Raw genomic sequence first — 22,613 nt, 5'->3', positions numbered from 1 at the left:
TGAGGTGTCCTAAGAGGTCCAGAGGTATTCTGAGGTGTCCTGAGGTGTCTTGAGGTGTTCTGAGGTGTCCTGAGGTATTCTGAGGTGTCCTGAGGTGTCCTGAGGTATTCTGAGGTGTCCTGAGGTGTCCTGAGGTGTTCTGAGGGCTCCTAAGGGATCTTGAGGTGTCCTGAGGGGTCCTGAGGTGTCCTGAGGTGTCCTGAGGTGTCCTGAGGTGTCCTGAGGGGTCCTGAGGTGTCCTGAGGGGTCCTGAAGTGTCCTGAGGTGTTCTGACGTGTCCTGAGGGGTCCTGAGGTGTCCTGGGGTATCTTGAGGGGTCCTGAGGGGTCCTGAGGTGTCCTGAGGTGTCCTGAGGTGTTCTGAGGTGTCCTGAGGTGTCCTGAGGTGTTCTGAGGGCTCCTAAGGGATCTTGAGGTGTCCTGAGGGGTCCTGAGGTGTCCTGAGGTGTCCTGAGGTGTTCTGACGTGTCCTGAGGGGTCCTGAGGTGTCCTGGGGTATCTTGAGGGGTCCTGAGGGGTCCTGAGGTGTCCTGAGGTGTCCTGAGGTGTTCTGAGGTGTCCTGAGGTGTCCTGAGGTGTTCTGAGGGCTCCTAAGGGATCTTGAGGTGTCCTGAGGGGTCCTGAGGTGTCCTGAGGTGTCCTGAGGTGTCCTGAGGTGTCCTGAGGGGTCCTGAGGTGTCCTGAGGGGTCCTGAAGTGTCCTGAGGTGTTCTGACGTGTCCTGAGGGGTCCTGAGGTGTCCTGGGGTTTCTTGAGGGGTCCTGAGGGGTCCTGAGGTGTCCTGAGGTGTCCTGAGGTGTTCTGAGGTGTCCTGAGGTGTCCTGAGGTGTTCTGAGGGCTCCTAAGGGATCTTGAGGTGTCCTGAGGGGTCCTGAGGTGTCCTGAGGTGTCCTGAGGTGTCCTGAGGTGTCCTGCGGGGTCCTGAGGTGTCCTGAGGGGTCCTGAAGTGTCCTGAGGTGTTCTGACGTGTCCTGAGGGGTCCTGAGGTGTCCTGGGGTTTCTTGAGGGGTCCTGAGGGGTCCTGAGGTGTCCTGAGGTGTCCTGAGGTGTTCTGAGGTGTCCTGAGGTGTCCTGAGGTGCCCTGAGGTGTCCTAAGAGGTCCAGAGGTATTCTGAGGTGTCCTGAGGTGTCTTGAGGTGTCCTGAGGTGTCCTAAGAGGTCCAGAGGTATTCTGAGGTGTCCTGAGGTGTCCTGAGGTGCCCTGAGGTGTCCTAAGAGGTCCAGAGGTATTCTGAGGTGTCCTGAGGTGTCTTGAGGTGTCCTGAGGGGTCCTGAGGTGTCCTGAGGGGTCCTGAGGGGTCCTGAGGGGTCCTGAGGTGTCCTGAGGTATTCTGAGGGGTCCTGAGGTGTTATGAGGGGTCCTGAGGTGTCCTGAGGTGTCCTGAGGTGTCCTGAGGTGTCCTGAGGGGTCCTGAAGTGTCCTGAGGGGTCCTGAGGTGTCCTGAGGTGTTCTAAGGTGTCCTGGGGGTCTTCATTGATTATACTGATGGACATGAGATTGATGTCGCCCTCGAGGGGGCGTTATCGCCAGGAGCTCCGGTTAAGAAGCTCTGGGCCACAAGCTATTGTGTATATTAATCAATAGTGATCGTTGGAGACTGGCCCCCTTGATTCATCCAACCTGGAGACCCAGCTTTTGGAGACCAGTCACCTGGAGACCCAGTACTTGGAGACCAGTCACCTGGAGACCCAGTACTTGGAAACCAGTCACCTGGAGACCCAGTACTTGGAGACCAGTCACCTGGAGACCCAGTACTTGGAGACCAGTCACCTGGAGACCCAGTACTTGGAGACCAGTCACCTGGAGACCCAGTGCTTGGAGACCAGTCACCTGGAGACCCAGTACTTGCAACAACTCAGTAAACCAGAAACCCAGCGCCTGGAGATGAATGCCCTTTGGCACCTACCGCTTGGAGACAATACCCTTAACACTCACTGCTTGGAGACCAACCCTCCTTGACACCCACAACCTGGGGATTAATCCCCTTGACACCCACAACCTGGGGATTAATCCTCTTGACACATTCAGCCGGGGAGTGTTGAGGGGGTTTAGTTCTAGAGAACTAATCCCCCTCAACACCCATCGCTTGGGGTGGGGGGGGGGGCATTTGTCACACACGCACAAACACAAATTGAAAATATTTGTCTATTTTCCTAATTCATTTAATAATTGTTCCCAAAAAACATCACAAAACGAAAAGTTGAAATCGCCTTTGAAATGGAAGATCCATTTCGTTATGTGTTTGTGCAAGTTGATCAATAGAAAACATCATTTTTTTAAATGGAATTATTTTGTTTTTCTTTTGGTCTCTTCCAGCTCCTCGGGCCGGATAGAAGAGTAGGAAAAAGCAGAGCTAAATATACACGTGTCCATAGAAGAAATCAATAGAACAATTAGACACAGATAATTATGCGGCCTAGAAATAGAAACCGCGATTAAATAAAACAGTATTGCTTTGATAGCCAAGATGATCTATTGCTCACGCTAATATATATTATTCCAGCTCTATTACTCTTCCTAATCAATTACTCCTCCTAATCTATTAGTCCTCCCAATCTGTTACTTCACCCACTCTATTGCCCCCTACCTGTTTATTACCCCTTCCAATCTATTTCCCTATTAACCTATTAATCCTCCCAATCTGTTAGGCCTCCCAGTCGTCTCCCCTTCCCACTCTATTACCACTTCCATTTAATAATATACCTCAGACTATTATCCTGATATATTACACTCCAGTATATTACCCTCTAATCTGTAACTCACTAATCTATTACCACAGCCTATTATTACCTCTAATATAATATATTATTCCCCAATCTATTTCCCAAATCTATTTCCTCCACTATATTACACCATTATTTCTCCCAAATCTATTAATCCCATTATATTTCCACGATCTATTAATACCCCCTCCCACGGTACAATAGTCTTGTACTACAATAGGTTAGTGTATAATACAGCGTTGAGGAGCGCTTGCGAGATCGGCCTTTTATCCAGGTTAGCGGGCCCGGGCCGGGCTTAATGGGATACCGACCTTATCGCCCCTTGACGCAAGGGCGAGACTCGATACGTTGTTAAGGGGGGACTTCGTGTTATTGATAGGGACTTCAGTATGGGAAGGGCAAGTTGTTAGAGTCAGTGAGGGATTAGGGGAGGGGGGGGGAGTGTAGGGGTGGGGTAGGGGGGAGGAGATGGGGAGTGGGGAGAGGGGAGGGGGGGGGAGTGGAGGGAGAACAGCGGGGGTAAGGTTTTTAATTTGAATAATTTTTTATCATAGACGTGATTATTTACAATGGTAACCAGCATTTATATATTTTCCTCTCTCGTCCATGGACGGGGGTAGAGGTGTGATAGACAGTCATCCATGGACGGGGGTAGAGGTGTGATATACAGTCATCCAAGGACGGGGGTAGAGGTGTGATAGACAGTCATCCATGGACGGGGGTCATCCATTTACGTCACTCCTATATAGACAGAGTTCCAATTTTTTACATAGAATGTGATTAATGTGTGATAACAAAGGTGCAATGCTATTCTAATTAGGTCACACATATACACATACATACATACATACATATACACATGGTCTGGGGTTAGGGGGTCTGGTAGCTGAGTGGACAGCGCGCTGGGCTCGTAATCCTGTGGTCCGTGGTTAGACAGCTGTTACGGGCTGCTTCCTGTGTGTGTGTGTGTGTGTGTGTTTGTGTGTGTGTGTGTTTACTAGTTGTGTGTTTACTAGTTGTGTTTTTGTGGGGGTTGAGCTTTGCTCTTTCGGCCCGCCTCTCAACTGTCAATCAACTGTTTACTAACTACCTTTTTTTTTTTTTTTTTTTTTTTTTCCACACCACACACACACCCCAGGAAGCAGCCCGTGACAGCTGACTAACTCCCAGGTACCTATTTACTGCTAGGTAACAGGGGCACTTAGGGTGAAAGAAACTTTGCCCATTTGTTTCTGCCTCGTGCGGGAATCGAACCCGCGCCACAGAATTACGAGTCCTGCGCGCTATCCACCAGGCTACGAGGCCCCTTGTGTGTGTGTGTGTGTGTGTGTGTGTGTGTGTGTGTGTGTGTGTGTGTGTGTGTGTGTGTGTGTGTGTGTGTGAAAAATATTATTTAGCTAGTAGTTAGTAACAGTTGATTGATTAACAGTTGAGAGGCGGGCCGAAAGAGCAGAGCTTAACCCCACGCAAGCACAACTAGATGAATACAACTAGGTGAATACATATGTACATAATTTGGTCCTGCATATGTATGTATTTATGTTTGTACACATGCGGGACCAAAGAGCCAGAGCTCAGCCCCCGCAAGCACAACTAGGTGAGTACATACATATACATATACACATATATATTTACGCCTCACTTTGATAGGGTAAGATAGCTGTTATAGAGAGAAGTGAGAGAAGTGTTATAGATTAAGCATTTAACAACAGATGGTGATTATGATGCTTTTACAAACTCATGATTTAGCTATATCACATACATGGTACAAGTGTTCCAGTATTCATCAAGTGTATATCATCAAGTGTTCCAGTATTCATCAAGTGTATATCATCAAGTGTTCCAGTATTCATCAAGTGTATATCATCAAGTGTATATCATCAAGTGTTCCAGTATTCATCAAGTGTTCCAGTATTCATCAAGTGTATATCATCAAGTGTTCCAGTATTCATCAAGTGTATATCATGAAGTGTATATCATCAAGTGTTCCAGTATTCATCAAGTGTATATCATGAAGTGTATATCATCAAGTGTTCCAGTATTCATCAAGTGTATATCATCAAGTGTTCCAGTATTCATCAAGTGTTCCAGTATTCATCAAGTGTTCCAGTATTCATCAAGTGTTCCAGTATTCATCAAGTGTATATCATCAAGTGTTCCAGTATTCATCAAGTGTATATCATCAAGTGTTCCAGTATTCATCAAGTGTATATCATCAAGTGTTCCAGTATTCATCAAGTGTATATCATCAAGTGTTCCAGTATTCATCAAGTGTATATCATCAAGTGTTCCAGTATTCATCAAGTGTATATCATCAAGTGTTCCAGTATTCATCAAGTGTATATCATCAAGTGTATATCATCAAGTGTTCCAGTATTCATCAAGTGTTCCAGTATTCATCAAGTGTTCCAGTATTCATCAAGTGTTCCAGTATTCATCAAGTGTATATCATCAAGTGTTCCAGTATTCATCAAGTGTATATCATCAAGTGTTCCAGTATTCAGAGAGTATTTACAGAGTTGAGCATTAACCCAGGGGGACAAAAGTCAATATGGGACATTTCTACAATATAATGTTCAAGGAAATGGGCATTTTTCTCCTTCTCAAAGTTGACACATTTGAGTTTTGAGAAAGCTGCCATTTACGTCTATAGCTGAATCTAAAACAACAACAACATCCTAGGTACCTATTTCCTGCTAGGTGAACAGATGCATTAGGTGATAGAAAACGCGTTCAACCATTTCCTTCCCGCCCGGGATTCGAACCCGGATTTTTCGATTTTAAGTCGAAAACGAACCCGACTGTACTTGCATTGCCCCTTTTTTTCCCCCATTGGGTGGCAAGTGGTATTCCAACCCAGCAAGGTGGGAGTGAGTCGCTCTCGGCCACCCCGGCGCCCCTCACTGCTGCACGCGCGTGAGGAGAGTGCTTAAATATGGGCGAGTAGAGAAGGAGGGTTGGAGAGAGAGAGGGGCAAGGAGGGGAAGGAAGCAGAGGGGGAAGGAGGGGAAGGAAGCAGAGGGGAAAGGAAGGGGAGGTAAGCAGGGGCATGAGACGGGAAGGGAAGGAGGCAGTGGGAAGGGAGGCAGGGAGAGACAGGATATGGTGAAGGGTGGATGGAGAAGAGATGGTAATGATGGAGAGAGAGAGAGAGAGAGAGAGAGAGAGAGAGAGAGAGAGAGAGAGAGAGAGAGAGAGAGAGAGAGAGAGGCGAGTAAAGTGTATGGTAACCTTACAGCGTAGTGGTTAACTTCACCGTAAGGTTACCATACGTCGGTATTTTCCCTGACACTCTATAGTGAGAGGTATACCTCACTATACAGAGAGGTATACCTCACTATGCACAGAGATATACCTCACTATACACAAAGGTATACCAAGCTTCTCGATGTAAACTCACAGAGAATATATGTATTTGCGGTGAGTGGGTTTGAGAAAAGTTCGAATATCATACATTATACATTTAGTCCTGGACTGTGTTCAAGATTATAGTTACTAGCTTGATGGTCAGTAAGCTCTTGAAGTGGATTTAATAGGCCTCCCGTGGGCGATAGGCCTACAACCACGTGTTGGGTCTATTGAAGACTGCGGGAGACTCACACCTAAAATCATTCCAAAATCACGAATCGTAAACAATTGTATTTTATCACACTTGTAGAACACAGCGAATAAGTTACCCAGGTCAGGCCCGGCTCCTCCAGCCTCACGCCCGCCTTCATATAATCTACTCTATATTTAAAATCGATATTTTCCTAAACATAAATGAATATAATTATACATTAAAATTTGTGCGTAGTTAAGTTATTTTAGGTTTTATGGTTTTCTTGACAATTACTTGTATTTGCGGTGAGTGGGTTTGAGAAAAGTTCGAATATCATTAGTTGAGCGTCGTGTGTAAAGTGATTTGCAGTCATAAAGAGGATGGGGGGTTTGATGGCTGGATTAACGACCATTTGGCAAATGTTTATGAGGACGGGCTGGGATAATTGGCAAATGGCCAACCTTGCTTCACTGGTCGTTAATGGTGTACGTGCTAAGTGATGAAGCCCAACGGGCTTGTAACACTCCGAGTGCTGAAGAAAGCCAGTAATTGTCCTCGTGTCGGACACTGACAGGACCAGAAACTACAGCTCCCTGTCACTGTGTTGCAGATAACATGAGTTTTTTCATAAAAATCGATAGAACCGAGAACAGAGCAAATCTCCAAACTAATGTAAATCCAGTCTTCCAATAGGCCACAAAATACAATGAATTTAACGAGACAAGTTCCAGCAGCTGCTCTATGGAGACAACAAAAATATCGAAACGAAAACCACCTTTACGAAGCGGGTAAATCACACTGTAGAACGAAAAGACAATATAAAAGATTTATGAGTAATCACGTCGGAAGACCTGACCTTTAAAGAACACATTAAAGTGGCTGTCACAACCTGTAAGATAAATGGCAGGTTGGATAACGAGAACCTTTCAAACAAGAGATGAAGGGGTCTTACTTTTTAAGACACCGATGCTTTCTAGAGTAGAATATTGTTGCACAGTAACAACTTCTTTCAAGAAATCGTTGACCTGAAAAACGAGCAAAGGTCTTCTCTATGCCCAAATCACCTGAATAAAACATCTGTAATATTGGGACCACTTGGAATGTTTAAACCTGCATTCCTTAGAGCCTGCAGTCGTGAGAGATACGTGATAATTTACACCGAAAATATTAGAGGGACCACTCGCCAAACACACACCGAAACTACGCCGTTGGTACAATGTTCGAACAAGTTTTAACACCACCTAACCAGTTATAACAACCAATATAGCAAGTTGTAACAACGTTCTAATTCGTCATAAACAAGTTAAGCCAAGATGTAACAACTTTATTACAAGTTGTAACAAGCAGAAAATAGAGATAGTTACGGTTTGTGTTTCCAGGGCAGGAAATATGGCAGGGCGTGCAATATAGCCCCGTTGAAAAGCTGAGGGACAATAAGCACGTTGAGGAACAATTCTATCAACATTTAAGGACCCAAGATTGTGCAACACCTTAAACATATAAGGCGTAACTGGCCATCTTCTCATAATGTTCAAAAGATACCCAAATAAACCCCTAAGATCTACCAGACTGTGATTCATACCTCAGCCTGCCAGAAACTGCATCTAACAGCCTGGTTGATCAGACCATCAACCAGGATGCCTGGTCAGAGATCGGGCCGCTGAGATGTTGATCCTCGAAACCACCAGAGTGTAACCACAAGGTAAAGTAACTAAAGACACGATTATACATAAATATGAGGTAAAAGGTGAGTGCCCAGAACAGTTCTATCAGCCTGCTGCTCCTGCTCCTCCTAGTATCTCATTTTTTAACGCAGCAAGAATAGATCACGACCTGGGCAGAATATTGACCATGCCCCCCCCACCCACACAATATAACCCCCCACCCACTCAACATAACCTCCACACACAACATACACCACCCACCCACACAACATACACCCCCACCCACACAACATAACCCCCACACACACAACATACACCCCCACCCACACAACATAACCCCCCACCCACTCAACATAACCTCCTCACACAACATACACCACCCACCCACACAACATAACCCCCACACACACAACATAACCCCCACCCACACAACATAACCCCCACCCACACAACATAACCCCCACACACACAACATAACCCCCACACACACAACATAACCCCCACCCACACAACATAACCCCCACCCACACAACATAACCCCCACACACACAACATAACCCCCACACACAACATAACCCCCACACACACAACATACACCCCCACCCACACAACATAACCCCCACACACAACATAACCCCCAACCACACAACATAACCCCCACACACACAACATACACCCCCACCCACACAACATAACCCCCACACACACAACATAACCCCCAACATGACTGGTAAAGTATCCTAGGAGAGCGGGATACCAGAGGACGTCTTCCGTCACATGAGACGGAAGCCAACTGTGTGTGGTGGTTGTTATTACCACCACATAGGAGGGAGGCAGGTGGCATCACCAGGGAGCTTGGTGCTTGTAGGCTCCTGTTACTCATAGTCAGGTGGAACAGCGTAGCTGGCACTTGGTAGCTGGGTGGCACTCTTGGACAGATGGTAGCCTTGCTCGCGGCCACTAAATACTTGTGGCCAGGTGGCTCCCATATACATGCTAGATGGCTTGAGAACATGTGGAATTTGTTCCCAGATGGCACTGACGACGAGGACCCGTCGTGGCCAAGACGACACTGACGACGAGGACCCGTCGTGGCCAAGACGACACTGACGACGAGGACCCGTCGTGGCCAGGACTGTGGTTCATTACCTCAGGACGGTGACTCGTGCCGCTGGTGATCCACTGGAGCAGCGCTCGGCTGTAATTATAACCAAGCACTCAAGACGAGCTGTCTAGCCGTGGCGACCTGGTACTGCCACACGCGTCACCACCAGGTGTGGGTAAACAGGGACCTTCCACCAAGTGTGGGTAAACAGGGACCTTCCACCAGGTGTGGGTAAACAGGGACCTTCCACCAAGTGTGGGTAAACAGGGACCTTCCTCCAGGTGTGGGTAAACAGGGACCTTCCTCCAGGTGTGGGTAAACAGGGACCTTCCTCCAGGTGTGGGTAAACAGGGACCTTCCACCAGGTGTGGGTAAACAGGGACCTTCCACCAGGTGTGGGTAAACAGGGAACTTCCACCAGGTACATATACCTGGTGGAATATACCTTACCTCTATACCATGTTGTAGTACAGGGGGTAAGGTGCGCGGCTGGGAGTTCCTGGGTTGATGGTTCGAGTCACCTCAGCGCTCCAGTTGAATTTCTGATTGATACATATCACGTTAATATAATTTCTTGGTGATAATAGTGATAGTAGTTACCTTGTTTGGGACCTCTGTGACCTTCCGGACCTCTGGGACCTTCCGGCCCTCTGGGACCTTCCGGCCCTCTGGGACCTTCCGGACCTCTGGGACCTTCCGGCCCTCTGGGACCTTCCGGACCTCTGGGACCTTCCGGACCTCTGGGACCTTTACGGTGGCCTTGCGGCTATAATTTCTTTGCCTTGCGGCATATATCATGTGAAGCCCTGCGGCTATTTCCCTCGTGCTGTGCCCTGCGGCTATTTCCCTCGTGCTGTGCCTTGCGGCGCTTATGGGAAATTCGAGTATACCTGGGATATGTGCAGCAGTTGACCGTTGCCCAGGATACCACCCACAACAGTCGACTAACACCCAGGTACCTAACCACTGCTGGGTGAACAGAGAGGCGACGGGTGTAAAGAGACTTGCCCATACGTCTCGCACTGCCTAGGTTAGTGGGTGGGGTTGGGGTTGGTGGTGGTGGTGGTGGTGACTGTGGTGGTGGTGGTAGTGGGTAGTGGTGACTGAGATGGTGGTGGTGGTGGTGGTAGTGGTGAATAGGGTGGTGGTGGTGGTTGTAGTGGTGTTGGTGGTAGTGGTGGTGGTGGTAGTGGGAAGTGGTGACTGTGAGGGTGACGTGGTGGAGGCAATAACCTCACCCACGTCATCTTATTCTCTTTTTAAACCGCCAACACAGAAATAGACACAATGATCGGGACTCACGCACTCACCGCCATACGCTATGTCCTTCCTCACTCACTCACTCACTCACTCACTCACTCACTCACTCACTCACTCACTCACTCACTCACTCACTCACTCCCTCACTCACTCACTCACTCAGTTGTTCACTTAAATATGAGCGTGCACACACAAGCAACTGCCTGTTGGTCACCACCTTCACAACCCACACCCTCCATCTCCCACCACCCTCAACACTCACAGCCCCCCCCCCCAGGGGGGCTGTGGCTTCAGGATTAGTTAGAATTTAAAATAAACAAAAAATCAAAGCATAAATGATCGAAACAGTGCAAATAGGACTCCGGAATTTATTTCCAGAAAGTTTAGCGAAAAAAATAAATGATTCTTCGTTTGTATCTCGTTTTCAGGCCCTATTTATATTGTATAGCTCAGTAGTGTTCTCCACGCTATAACAGACACTCGAGGGCGTGCAGCGTAGGATGACAATGTTAATCCCAGGAATTAGAAACCTTCCGTATGGAGAGAGAGATTGAGAAAGCTTAATTACATTCTCTAGGTGCAGTCGATGAGTCACAGTAACGTGGGTTATCTTGAGATGAATTCGGGGCTTTAGTGTCCCCGCGGCCCGGTCCTCGACCAGGCCTCCACCCCCAGGAAGCAGCCCGTGACAGCTGACTAACACCCAGGTACCTATTTTACTGCTAGGTAACAGGGGGTATAGGGTGAAAGAAACTCTGCCCATTGTTTCTCGCCGGCGCTCGGGATCGAACCGGGGACCACAGGATCACAAGTCCAGCGAGCTGTCCGCTCGGCCGATCGGCTCCCATAAGATATAATATGGGTGTAGATATAATGACCAAACCACACACCAGAAGACTAAGAAACGACAACGTTTGGGTCCCTCCTGCACCATTATCAAGTCGCGTGTGAGAAGAGAGGAAGATAATGGTAAATAAATGTCCTCGTCACCATTTTCTGATGTGTGAGGTTTGGCCATCTTATATTCTCTAGAAAGACGAACAGTTAAGGGGTGACCTGATCCAGGTGCACAAGTGGGTGAATGGGCATAAGAAGGTGATATTAATAAGGTGTTAATTTATCAACACATAATAGGATATTATTAGAAAAAGTTTAGATTTAGGAAAGACCTGGGTAAATACTGGTTTGGAAATAGGGTTGTTGATATGTTGAGCAGATAACCGGGTAACATAATGGAAGCACTCACCTAGTTGTGCTTGCGGGGGGTTGAGCTCTGCTCTTTCGGCCCGCCTCTCAACTGTCAATCAATCAACTGTTACTAACTACTAACTAATCTTTCCCCCCCCCACACACACACATACACACAGGAAGAATACCGTAACAGCTGTCTAACTCCCAGGTACCTATTTACTGCTAGGTATCAAAAGTATCAAGGTGAAAGAAACTCTGCCCATTTCTTTATGCCTCCACCGGGGATCGAACCCGGAACCTCAGGACTACGAATCCGAAGCGCTGTCCACTCAGCTGTCAGGCCCCATGGGAGTGGGGATCATTTGATTGTTTCAAGCGGTAGACATTCTTATGAATAAGTTTGTGTAGATATAAATGTTTCCTTTATAATCATGTTCTTAATATTAAACCAGCAGTCCCCACCCAAATGGTACCATAACACCCCCCCCCCCCCCCCGCTCTCCACCCATGGTACCATAACACCCCCTCTCCCCCCCCCCCTACCCTTCCTAATCCCCCCTGGCCTATTCGTGGTAATGGTCGGGGAGGAGGGTACACAGCCCCACGCGACTCTCAATTAGCATGCAAATTTCTTGCAGTCTCTCTCGATTGAACTGCCTGACAGATTATTTTCATCCATCCTTTCCCACCGTCGCCCCACCGTGCCAGGCCCCCCAGCAGCAGGAGGAGGAGGGCCATGCCCTGCCCTCAGGAGACCGTGATCCTTCCTGCAGGGACGGCATCACCTTCACTTGGGTCGAGGCATCAGCATACATGAATATGAATGCTGGCATGATCCTCACCCGTCGCCACACGCCTCTCTACTCATCACTGCTCTACTCTTTACTTAACCAAACCCCGCCACTTATCAGTACAAAAAAAATAAGAAACCGGCTCTATATATTTTTAGGTTCTTCATTTGAGGTTAAAAATTTATTGTCAGTAGTTCACCTATAATATGAGCCTGGTACAATTGGCTGAGTTCAACTTGTTATCCTGAAAGGGGTTAAGTGTGTACGAAATGATTGATTGATGAAGATTAAGTCACGGAAGAGATGGCACGGGCATGAATAGCCCGTCATGTGCACAAAATATCAAAGCAACAGTATAGGGTGTATGCGGAAGTGATGAGAGGAGAGGTGACTAGACCGCGGAGACGGGTTAAGGGTTGATTAGCTCCAGTATTACTTGGCGGCGGGCCTGGGTATATTTACTGCCTCGAAACTGTCGTCTGCTCTCTCACAAACATTGTTTGTTATTTTCAGTTTGGCCGGTCTCTCACCGTACACCGTGGCCGGCCTCTCACCGTACACCGTGGCCGGCCTCTCACCGTACACCGTGGCCGGCCTCTCACCGAACACCGTGGCCGTGTTCCTGGCTTCATCCGAGCACTTTAAAACACTGTACCATCATGTATGCTTTTAATAATTTTTGTTATCACAAAATATAAATGTGATTATTTATACTCATGAGTTGATGCTGTTCCACTGAGCTGTGGATAAAACCAACGTGGCCGTGAGTCTAAACCACCTGACGTGTTGTTGAGGCAGTGTTGGTCGCCACAACAGTTGCTGGATAAAGTTCATGAATTAGGATATTTTGGAAACAGTCTTTTTTGTAGACGAGTGTTAGTGAATACAGTCGATAGGGTGAGGTCAATGGTTCTAGCGCCAGTTTTCACTATACTTCTTACGTTTTTCCTCACTTGGGAAGTAACTTGACAAATTAACCCTTGAAAGTTGATGTAACAATTTTATTTAGCTTGGAGCGTGTCGCTGAAGGATGAGTTCCGTTGAGCACTCTTCAACGTTGACGGGGGGGGGGAGAGGAGTGAATACAGGTATGTTGTTGTTGTTATAGACTAAGCCACCACAAGAGGTGGCACGGGCATGAATAGCCCGTACCGGGTTGATTTTTGGAGTGAATGTGATCTTTGGTCTTGGAAGATCTTGAAATGTCTCTGGAGGAATACAGGTGGATTTGTTTTCGTTTTAGATTTAGCTACTGAAAACGAAATGTCCGTGCAGCACGGGCTATAGTGAGCCCGTAGTGGACTTACTTGGCACAGGAGCGGGGCTGTGACTCCAATATAGGTGATTGATTGATTGATGAAGATTAAGCCACCCAAAAGGTGGCACGGGCATGAATAGCCCGTAAGTGTTGGCCCTTTTGAGCCATTACCAGTATCAAGAGCTGATACTGGAGATCTGTGGAGGTGCGGCTGCACCCTGCGTGACGGGAGATGTCTCCCGTGGCACATGACCGAGGGCAATATAGGTTGCAGGTTGTATATTATACACATGAAGTGTGGTGTAAAACAGTGGGTGACAGCTGGGGCAGCAGGTATGAGGAGGGGGGGTGCTCTCCGGGTCTTGAGATAGTAAGGTTTACGTGTTATAGCGTCTTACTCATAGTTGGAGGAGTGTTTGATGTGCAGGTCATCGGCTATGTCTAGTCTTGTATTATCGTTGTGTGTGTAGGTTATTTGTGTGTTGTTGGTGAGCATGTGTCTGGTGATGGTCTGGTTGTGTGTAGAGACGATGTCATCTGTAGTCACCTTGTTGTCACCTAGTTGTGCTTGCGGGATTGAGCTTCGGCTCTTTGGTCCCGCCTCTCAACCGTCAGTCAACAGATGTACAGGTTCCTGAGCCTACTGGGCTCTATCATATCTACATTTGAAACTGTGTATGAAGTCAGCCTCCACTGCCTAGTGCATTCCATTTATTAACTACTCCGACGCTGAAAAAATTCAATGTATACCAACTTTGCTAAATAATTTGTCTCCGTCTACCCTGTCAATTTCCCTGAGAATATTGTAGGTGGTAATCATGTCTCCCGTACCTCTTCTGTCTTCTAGTGGCGTCAGGTTTAATTCCAGTAGTCTTTCCTCGTAGCTCATAAACACATTTCACTGACCTCATCCTTTTGCGTGTATTTATACCTCAATAAACCTATTAGAATTTCAGTTTCAAGAGGGTCATGTTAAGGAATATAAGACATTCGTCTCTTTCAAGGTGTTTCAGGAGCTCTCCTGCTTGGTGTTGGGAGAGTTGTGTATGAGGAGGTTGGTCGCCCTCCTCCTCCTGTCGTAGACGGTGGACCGTGTCTTCTGAGTAGTGCCGTAGGAGCCACGTTGCTCTCAGTGATGTCTTCTAGGACTCTATCCTCAGTCTCTCAACGGTCCATCTCCTCTCCTCCGCCTCCCTTACCGTTCTATCCCTTCCCATCTCCACCTACCCATCCCCACCCCACCCTCTTCCCCTTTTTTATTATTAACACATTTAGGAACATCTGCATTTGTGCAGCTGCCCTAGACTATATGAAGGGGAGCACAGAGTGTGTCAAAAAGCTAGCTACGTGGTGCTAAATAATCCCCATCACACAGGATGGTTAGTCATACAGAGGCATGTGATAAGTGGTCTGCACTGGCAGACTCTGGGTGCATTATGAGGATATCATCAACACAAGAGTGAATAAGGTAGCAGTGGTAATACAAGTCCCCATCTCGCAGAATGGTTATATGTTCAGTAGTCTGCACTGGCAAATTTTGAGTGCAATATGAGGATATCTTCTAGAACACGAGAGTGAATGAAGTAATTACAAAGCTCCAGGTACCTCATGCCAACGGGTCTGAATGGTCTAATAACTGGGCATTGGGTGATGTAGTGTGTACCTCCCCCCCCCCCTTCCCTCCCCTTCCCTCCCCGCATGCCAGCTCCAAACTCTACGGTTTACCCGGAAGCTTCTCAGAATTCCTTAATCCAGTTTAAGTACGAGACTCCCTTTTTAATGTCCCCTAATTACTCCATCTTCTCTTCTGTGTCTCCCCCACGTCGCCTCCCGCTTTTTATTGTCCTCCATTAGCTAACCCTCCCTCTCCCTCTCCCCCCTCCCCTCCCCTCCCCTCTCATCCCTCCCCTCCCCTCCCCTCTCATCCCCTCCCCTCCCCTCCCCTCCCCTCTCATCCCCTCCCCTCCCCTCCCCTCTCCCCAATCTCCACCATACGTTCCAAATCTCCTCCACCGTCACCAGTGTAAACACCTTACCCAGAGACTCATTCCTACAGCAACAGCAGAATCCCCACCAAAAGAGACTAGCTTCTCCAACAACAGCAGAAACACCACCGCCACTAGAGACTATCTTCTCCAACAGCAGCAGAAGTAACACTAAAAGTGACTGGTTACAACAAGAGCAGGAACATTACCACTGAAGTCTGGTGGTAATGCTCCTGCAGTACCAAATTTTAATGAGATTCATCGTGGGATGCTATTCATTTATGCCAACCTTGACACGCCCATGTTAGGCATGCACCCAACAGTAGTTACTGCTAAAAATTGAGTGAGGCTGGCCCGAAAGTGTGGCGTCTAGCCTCGGCAAGACAGACGTAATTATCATACACCAGTCTGCATACAATCCGTCCTCTCGAATTGTACATCACATTTCTGACGTATAAATCCCCTAACACCAAAAATTAATATACTAAAAATCGTAGCGGGCTCGTAAAAATTGACGTGTCCCATTTTCCATTCATGGGTCCTCGGTTAGGTTAGGTTCGGGCAATTTAGAGCATCAGTTTAGTGACTTGTTATTGTTTAAGATTCGCTATCTGGAAGAAAAAAGTTCAAAGTAGCACGGGCTATGGTGAGCCCGTAAAGTTTAGTGACGGTATGAACGGTGGAGAGGACGGGGGTGGCGCGCGAGACACCCTCACCGGACAAGAGCAACACGGTAAAGTGTACATTAACGACAAGTCTAAGGGAACAATGTGAGTGGAAGTGGAGCCTACTTTCTCAGTGGCGAGGGGCACGCAAATCCTTATACAAGCAGCTGAGGACACGCGTCCCCCCCCCCGCCCTGTACACATACACACACATACACGACAACACCCAACTGTTTACTACACCCCAGGACAACACTCTGCAACACCCAGCTGTTCATCACACCAAGGAACACAACTCCCAGCTGTTCATCACACCAAGGAACACAACTCCCAGCTGTTCATCACACCTAGGAACACAACTCCCAGCTGTTCATCACACCAAGGAACACAACACCCAGCTGTTCATCACACCAAGGAACACAACTCCCAGCTGTTCATCACACCTAGGAACACAACACCCAGCTGTTCATCACACCAAGGAACACAACTCCCAGCTGTTCATCACACCAAGGAACACAACACCCAGCTGTTCATCACACCAAGGAACACAACTCCCAGCTGTTCATCACACCAAGGAACACAACACCCAGCTGTTCATCACACCAAGGAACACAACTCCCAGCTGTTCATCACACCTAGGAACACAACACCCAGCTGTTCATCACACCAAGGAACACAACACCCAGCTGTTCATCACACCAAGGAACACAACTCCCAGCTGTTCATCACACCAAGGAACACAACTCCCAGCTGTTCATCACACCAAGGAACACAACACCCAGCTGTTCATCACACCAAGGAACACAACTCCCAGCTGTTCAGGACACCAAGGAACACAACACCCAGCTGTTCATCACACCAAGGAACACAACACCCAGCTGTTCATCACACCAAGGAACACAACTCCCAGCTGTTCATCACACCAAGGAACACAACTCCCAGCTGTTCATCACACCAAGGAACACAACACCCAGCTGTTCATCACACCAAGGAACACAACACCCAGCTGTTCATCACACCAAGGAACACAACACCCAGCTGTTCATCACACCAAGGAACACAACTCCCAGCTGTTTAGTTCAGACAGGGACACATCCGGCAATACGGCGCCAGTCACATCTGGGTGAACATCTGTCACCCAACTGGATGAGTCTTTTATGCGCAGAAAATAAGACTTTTCATAACATTTTTAATTAGTGGTTATTATATATTGTTTATGCATGGTTATGTCTAGGGAAAGATTAGGTAAAGTGTTCCGGTTATGCCAAGTTAAGAACTGTTTACAGTAGAAACTGGAAGTGAATGAAGCACGACTCGAGTCAGAGGTTTGAACACGAGGATGTATAAGGTGTTGGCTACACCAGCTCGGATACTCGATACTCAACCCATCCTGCAACCCCAAGTCAAATACCGACTTATGTGAGGTTAATAAGTCGGTATTTGACTTATATGAACCCGAGGGACCTATATTTTGATGATGGGTTATGAAGAAAGATGTATTTGTCTAATCCTGTCTGGCGTTCGAACCCTGGGTCGGTATCGTCCATCTATGCCTGGTGTTCATTGATCAGTAATCATCAATATGCATTAATATGATAAATGAATAATATGTATGCAATATAAATAATTATAAAGGAGCCATCGTGGTTCAACATACCACACAGGCGAGACCAACGCTTGATTCTGCAGCCCCGTCACTAACCCCCCCCCCACCCCCCCCCAAAAAAAAAGGTCGGATGCTAAGCTGAGGGAAGTGAATCCGAAGAAAGCTTGAGGGGGGACTGGATCACACCACAGTGGAGGAGAGAAGCAGTAGTTGGGATATGATAACAACATGTAAGATCCTTATGGGAGTTTGCAATTAAACAAAAATGATTAACAGCAAAACAATGAATCAAATATGAAAACTAGACACACAAATTAGTCACAAAAGGTGCCAGGACGACCTCTTTAGTGCAAGAGTTGCTAATGGAATATTGAAGATCGATCCTGCAAGGCCCTTTAGCTGACTGCATCTTCGTAATTTCCTCAAGTGTTAAACAGGAAATTAAATCTGAGGCAGATAAAGAAACAGTTTGTATTTAATTAAGGTAAGCTAATGAAAGACTTATAGTGGAAGATACAAATCAAATTGAATTTAACATCAGTATTCATCACTGAACAAATGTTTACAATCATACAAATTAGAGATCTTTAATTCGTAAATTAGTTGCTTGTATATAATTGATAGGTAGAGTTACAGAGGCAGGTGCTGAAACAGGCACAAGTACAGAGACAGACAGGAGTACAGGAGACAGCTACAGAGACACACAATAATACAAGGTACAGCTACAGAGGCAGACCATAGTACAGGGTACAGCTACAGAGACAGACCATAGTACAGAGTACAGCTACAGTGACATTTACAAACCACAGCGAAGCAAAGCGTCACTCTGACAGTACTTTTTATTTACATTTTATTAATATACGTAAGACATGTTCCCGATCATGCTGTCATTACAAGCATTAGAGACAAGTGTTGTACAATGCTCCTTCCAGACAATGAGGGAACGAGTGGGGCAAATTGGTTTAAGAGAAAAGTTGGATGGTATACTTGAAAGACTAATTCTACCATTAATCAAATCTCTCTATCGTTACTGCCTTTAGGTAATACAATCATTCAGGAGGAAAGATACGAGTGATACAATCTAGTTATGTCTTAAAGCCATACGGTGAACAAGACTAACGAGAATTGGACTACTACATTTTAATACATAGCCAGAGCACAAGATTAATAATATTTCTGTAGTCAACCTTAAACTGTATTATTATTATTATTATTATTATTATTATTATTATTATTTTTTAGAAAATCAGTTGGAGCACTGCAGGGATTCGAACCACCAACCTGGGTTGGTGGTTCGAATTTAACCTGGGATCCTATAGCATCCACCAGGGGGCTTGAGGCCTCTGGCTCATAACAAATCAAGTTTGTACAAATTACGCGCGTACATTCTGGTGTGGGGGTTGTTGACTATGTGGTAGGGAGAGGTGTTGGGGTGGAGAAGTGTTGGGATGGTGGAGAAGTGTTAGGGAGTGGTAGAGAAGTGTTGGGGGGGGGTGGAGGAGAAGTGTTGTGGTTAAGGAGAAGTGTTGCGGGGGTGGAGGAGAAATGTTGGAGTTATAATGAGAAAAGTTTGAATAGTGTGGAGAGGTGTTCTCGAGACGAGAGCGGGGGGGGGGGGAGGCGAGGGTAAGCCAGCCTCACACCGTCACACACACACAACACTGCACACACAACACTACACACACAACACTGCACACACAACACTGTACACACAACACTGCACACACAACACTGCACACACAACACTGTACACACAACACTGCACACACAACACTGCACACACAACACTGTACACACAACACTACACACACAACACTGCACACACAACACTGTACACACAACACTACACACACAACACTACACACACAACACTGCACACACAACACTACACACACAACACTACACACACAACACTGTACACACAACACTACACACACAACACTGTACACACAACACTGTACACACAACACTGCACACACAACACTGCACACACAACACTACACACACAACACTGCACACACAACACTACACACACAACACTGCACACACAACACTGTACACACAACACTGCACACACAACACTGCACACACAACACTGTACACACAACACTACACACACAACACTGTACACACAACACTGCACACACAACACTGCACACACAACACTACACACACAACACTGTACACACAACACAACACACACAACACTGTACACACAACACTGCACACACAACACTGCACACACAACACTGCACACACAACACTGTACACACAACACTACACACACAACACTGTACACACAACACTACACACACAACACTGTACACACAACACTACACACACAACACTGTACACACAACACTACACACACAACACTGTACACACAACACTACACACACAACACTGTACACACAACACTACACACACAACACTGTACACACAACACTACACACACAACACTGCACACACAACACTACACACACAACACTACACACACAACACTGCACACACAACACTACACACACAACACTACACACACAACACTGTACACACAACACTACACACACAACACTGTACACACAACACTGTACACACAACACTGCACACACAACACTGTACACACAACACTACACACACAACACTACACACACAACACTGTACACACAACACTGTACACACAACACTACACACACAACACTACACACACAACACTACACACACAACACTACACACACAACACTGTACACAGAACACTGCACACACAACACCACTATTGAAATACCAATTGCTCGAATTAGGAGCATCATACACATAAACTGTATATGTTACTGTAACCACAGAAACTGTATAAGTTACTGCCACCACAGAAACTGTATATGTTACTGCCACCACAGAAACTGTATAAGTTACTGCCACCACAGAAACTGTATAAGTTACTGCCACCACAGAAACTGTATAAGTTACTGTAACCACAGAAACTGTATAAGTTACTGCCACCACAGAAACTGTATATGTTACTGCCACCACAGAAACTGTATAAGTTACTGCCACCACAGAAACTGTATAAGTTACTGCAACCACAGAAACTGTATAAGTTACTGCCACCACAGAAACTGTATATGTTACTGCCACCACAGAAACTGTATAAGTTACTGCCACCACAGAAACTATATAAGTTACTGCCACCACAGAAACTGTATAAGTTACTGTAACCACAGAAACTGTATAAGTTACTGCCACCACAGAAACTGTATATGTTACTGCCACCACAGAAACTGTATAAGTTACTGCCACCACAGAAACTGTATAAGTTACTGCCACCACAGAAACTGTATAAGTTACTGTAACCACAGAAACTGTATAAGTTACTGCCACCACAGAAACTGTATGTGTTACTGCCACCACAGAAACTGTATAAGTTACTGCCACCACAGAAACTGTATATGTTACTGCCACCACAGAAACTGTATAAGTTACTGCCACCACAGAAACTGTACAAGTTACTGCCACCACAGAAACTGTATAAGTTACTGCCACCACAGAAACTGTATAAGTTACTGCCACCACAGAAACAAGGAATAAAGTTAACTGCAGGGAACTAATACTGGAAGGCTAAATATGACAGATAAATTGTCTCACACAGAACAATTAGACAAGACAGGAGAGGGTGCAGCAGGTCTTGTCAAACGGGATATTAAATCAATTTGGATTTAATGGAGAGAATGAATGGTAAATAATAGAGACGGGGGAGTCGGATGACTTGACTAGCTGCCATTCGTTTGTCATTAGGCCTTTTGTAGTTATAATGTTATTTGATGATCCTAGCACCGCATCTGACGGTATATTGTAACTGACACTCATTCCTCCAACAAAAATCTAGGCTTATGTATTATTTTGGTGCCTCATTAACCAAGGAGGTGATTTACAATATATATATTCCTACGGAACACCAAGGTTGGTCCAGACTGAAATGATTGGGGCAGATAATAGTGACGTCAGATACCAACAGAACACTACTACAGGCGATTCAGATTAGCCTGATTGGTTGAGATTCTCGTGACGTCAGATATCTGTAGAAAATTACGGGTTCAGACTGACCTGATTGGTGGAGAGTCTCGTGACGTCAGATATCTGCAGAAAACTATACGGGTTCAGACTGACCTGATTGGTGGAAACAAGCGTGACGTCACTCACCTGAGGGGGAGAGAAAGAGTGTTAGAGTCGTTGATACAAAGTTTATTATATAAGGCGGTGAATAACAATGTGTATAACAGCGGGACAATATTGGTAACACTGTATTACACCTGCTTCAGTAATGTATTAGCGGTCCTACAGTGGTACAGTAGTGGTCCTACAGTGGTACAGTAGTGGTCCTACAGTGGTACAGTAGTGGTCCTACAGTGATACAGTAGTGGTCCTACAGTGGTCCATCAGTGGTCCATTAGTGGGTGTACAGTGGTCCATCAGTGGGTGTACAGGGGTAATAACAGTATGCCTTAGTGGTATGACAATGGTACAAAAAAAAATAACCTTAACACTGAACATTACGTCGCTCGACTCCTCCCCACTCTATGGCGAGGTAATTAGTCTAGGAACTGCTGGTCACGCTGACTAGCTCTATATAGTTAAGTTAGAAGCGCCACGTCACCCTAACTATAGCTAAGCAGTTATGGGAGATGGAGTGTGGAGAGAGATGTGGGGGCTGGTGGTGTGAACTACTGTGGGATATGTGGGGTTGGTGGGGTGGGGAGAGAGAGAGAGAGAGAGAGAGAGAGAGAGAGAGAGAGAGAGAGAGAGAGAGAGAGAGAGAGAGAGAGAGAGAGAG

General features: G+C 46.4%; 2 protein-coding genes across 4 annotated transcripts in view; both read right to left on the bottom strand.

The window, feature by feature from the left end:
* The window catches only part of Mip (Myoinhibiting peptide precursor), a 139,295-nt gene that overhangs the window by 49,529 nt on the left and 67,153 nt on the right, over positions 1-22,613 (bottom strand). The window lies entirely within an intron of this gene.
* Positions 590-1,492, bottom strand: LOC123762516 (involucrin-like). Its single transcript, XM_045749013.2, has one exon. The coding sequence runs from the start codon at positions 1,490-1,492 to the stop codon at positions 590-592; it is 903 nt and encodes a 300-aa protein (XP_045604969.2).

Source organism: Procambarus clarkii, chromosome 27 (assembly GCF_040958095.1).
Source record: "Procambarus clarkii isolate CNS0578487 chromosome 27, FALCON_Pclarkii_2.0, whole genome shotgun sequence".
NCBI classification, from domain to species: Eukaryota; Metazoa; Arthropoda; class Malacostraca; order Decapoda; family Cambaridae; genus Procambarus; species Procambarus clarkii.
The sequence above is the reverse complement of the archived record's forward strand: the minus strand, read 5'-3'. Positions and strand labels throughout refer to the sequence as shown.

Coding starts and splice junctions, on each gene's coding strand:
- LOC123762516 (XM_045749013.2), bottom strand. CDS start 1,492: ATGTCCATCAGTATAATCAATGAAGACCCCCAGGACACCTTAGAACAC.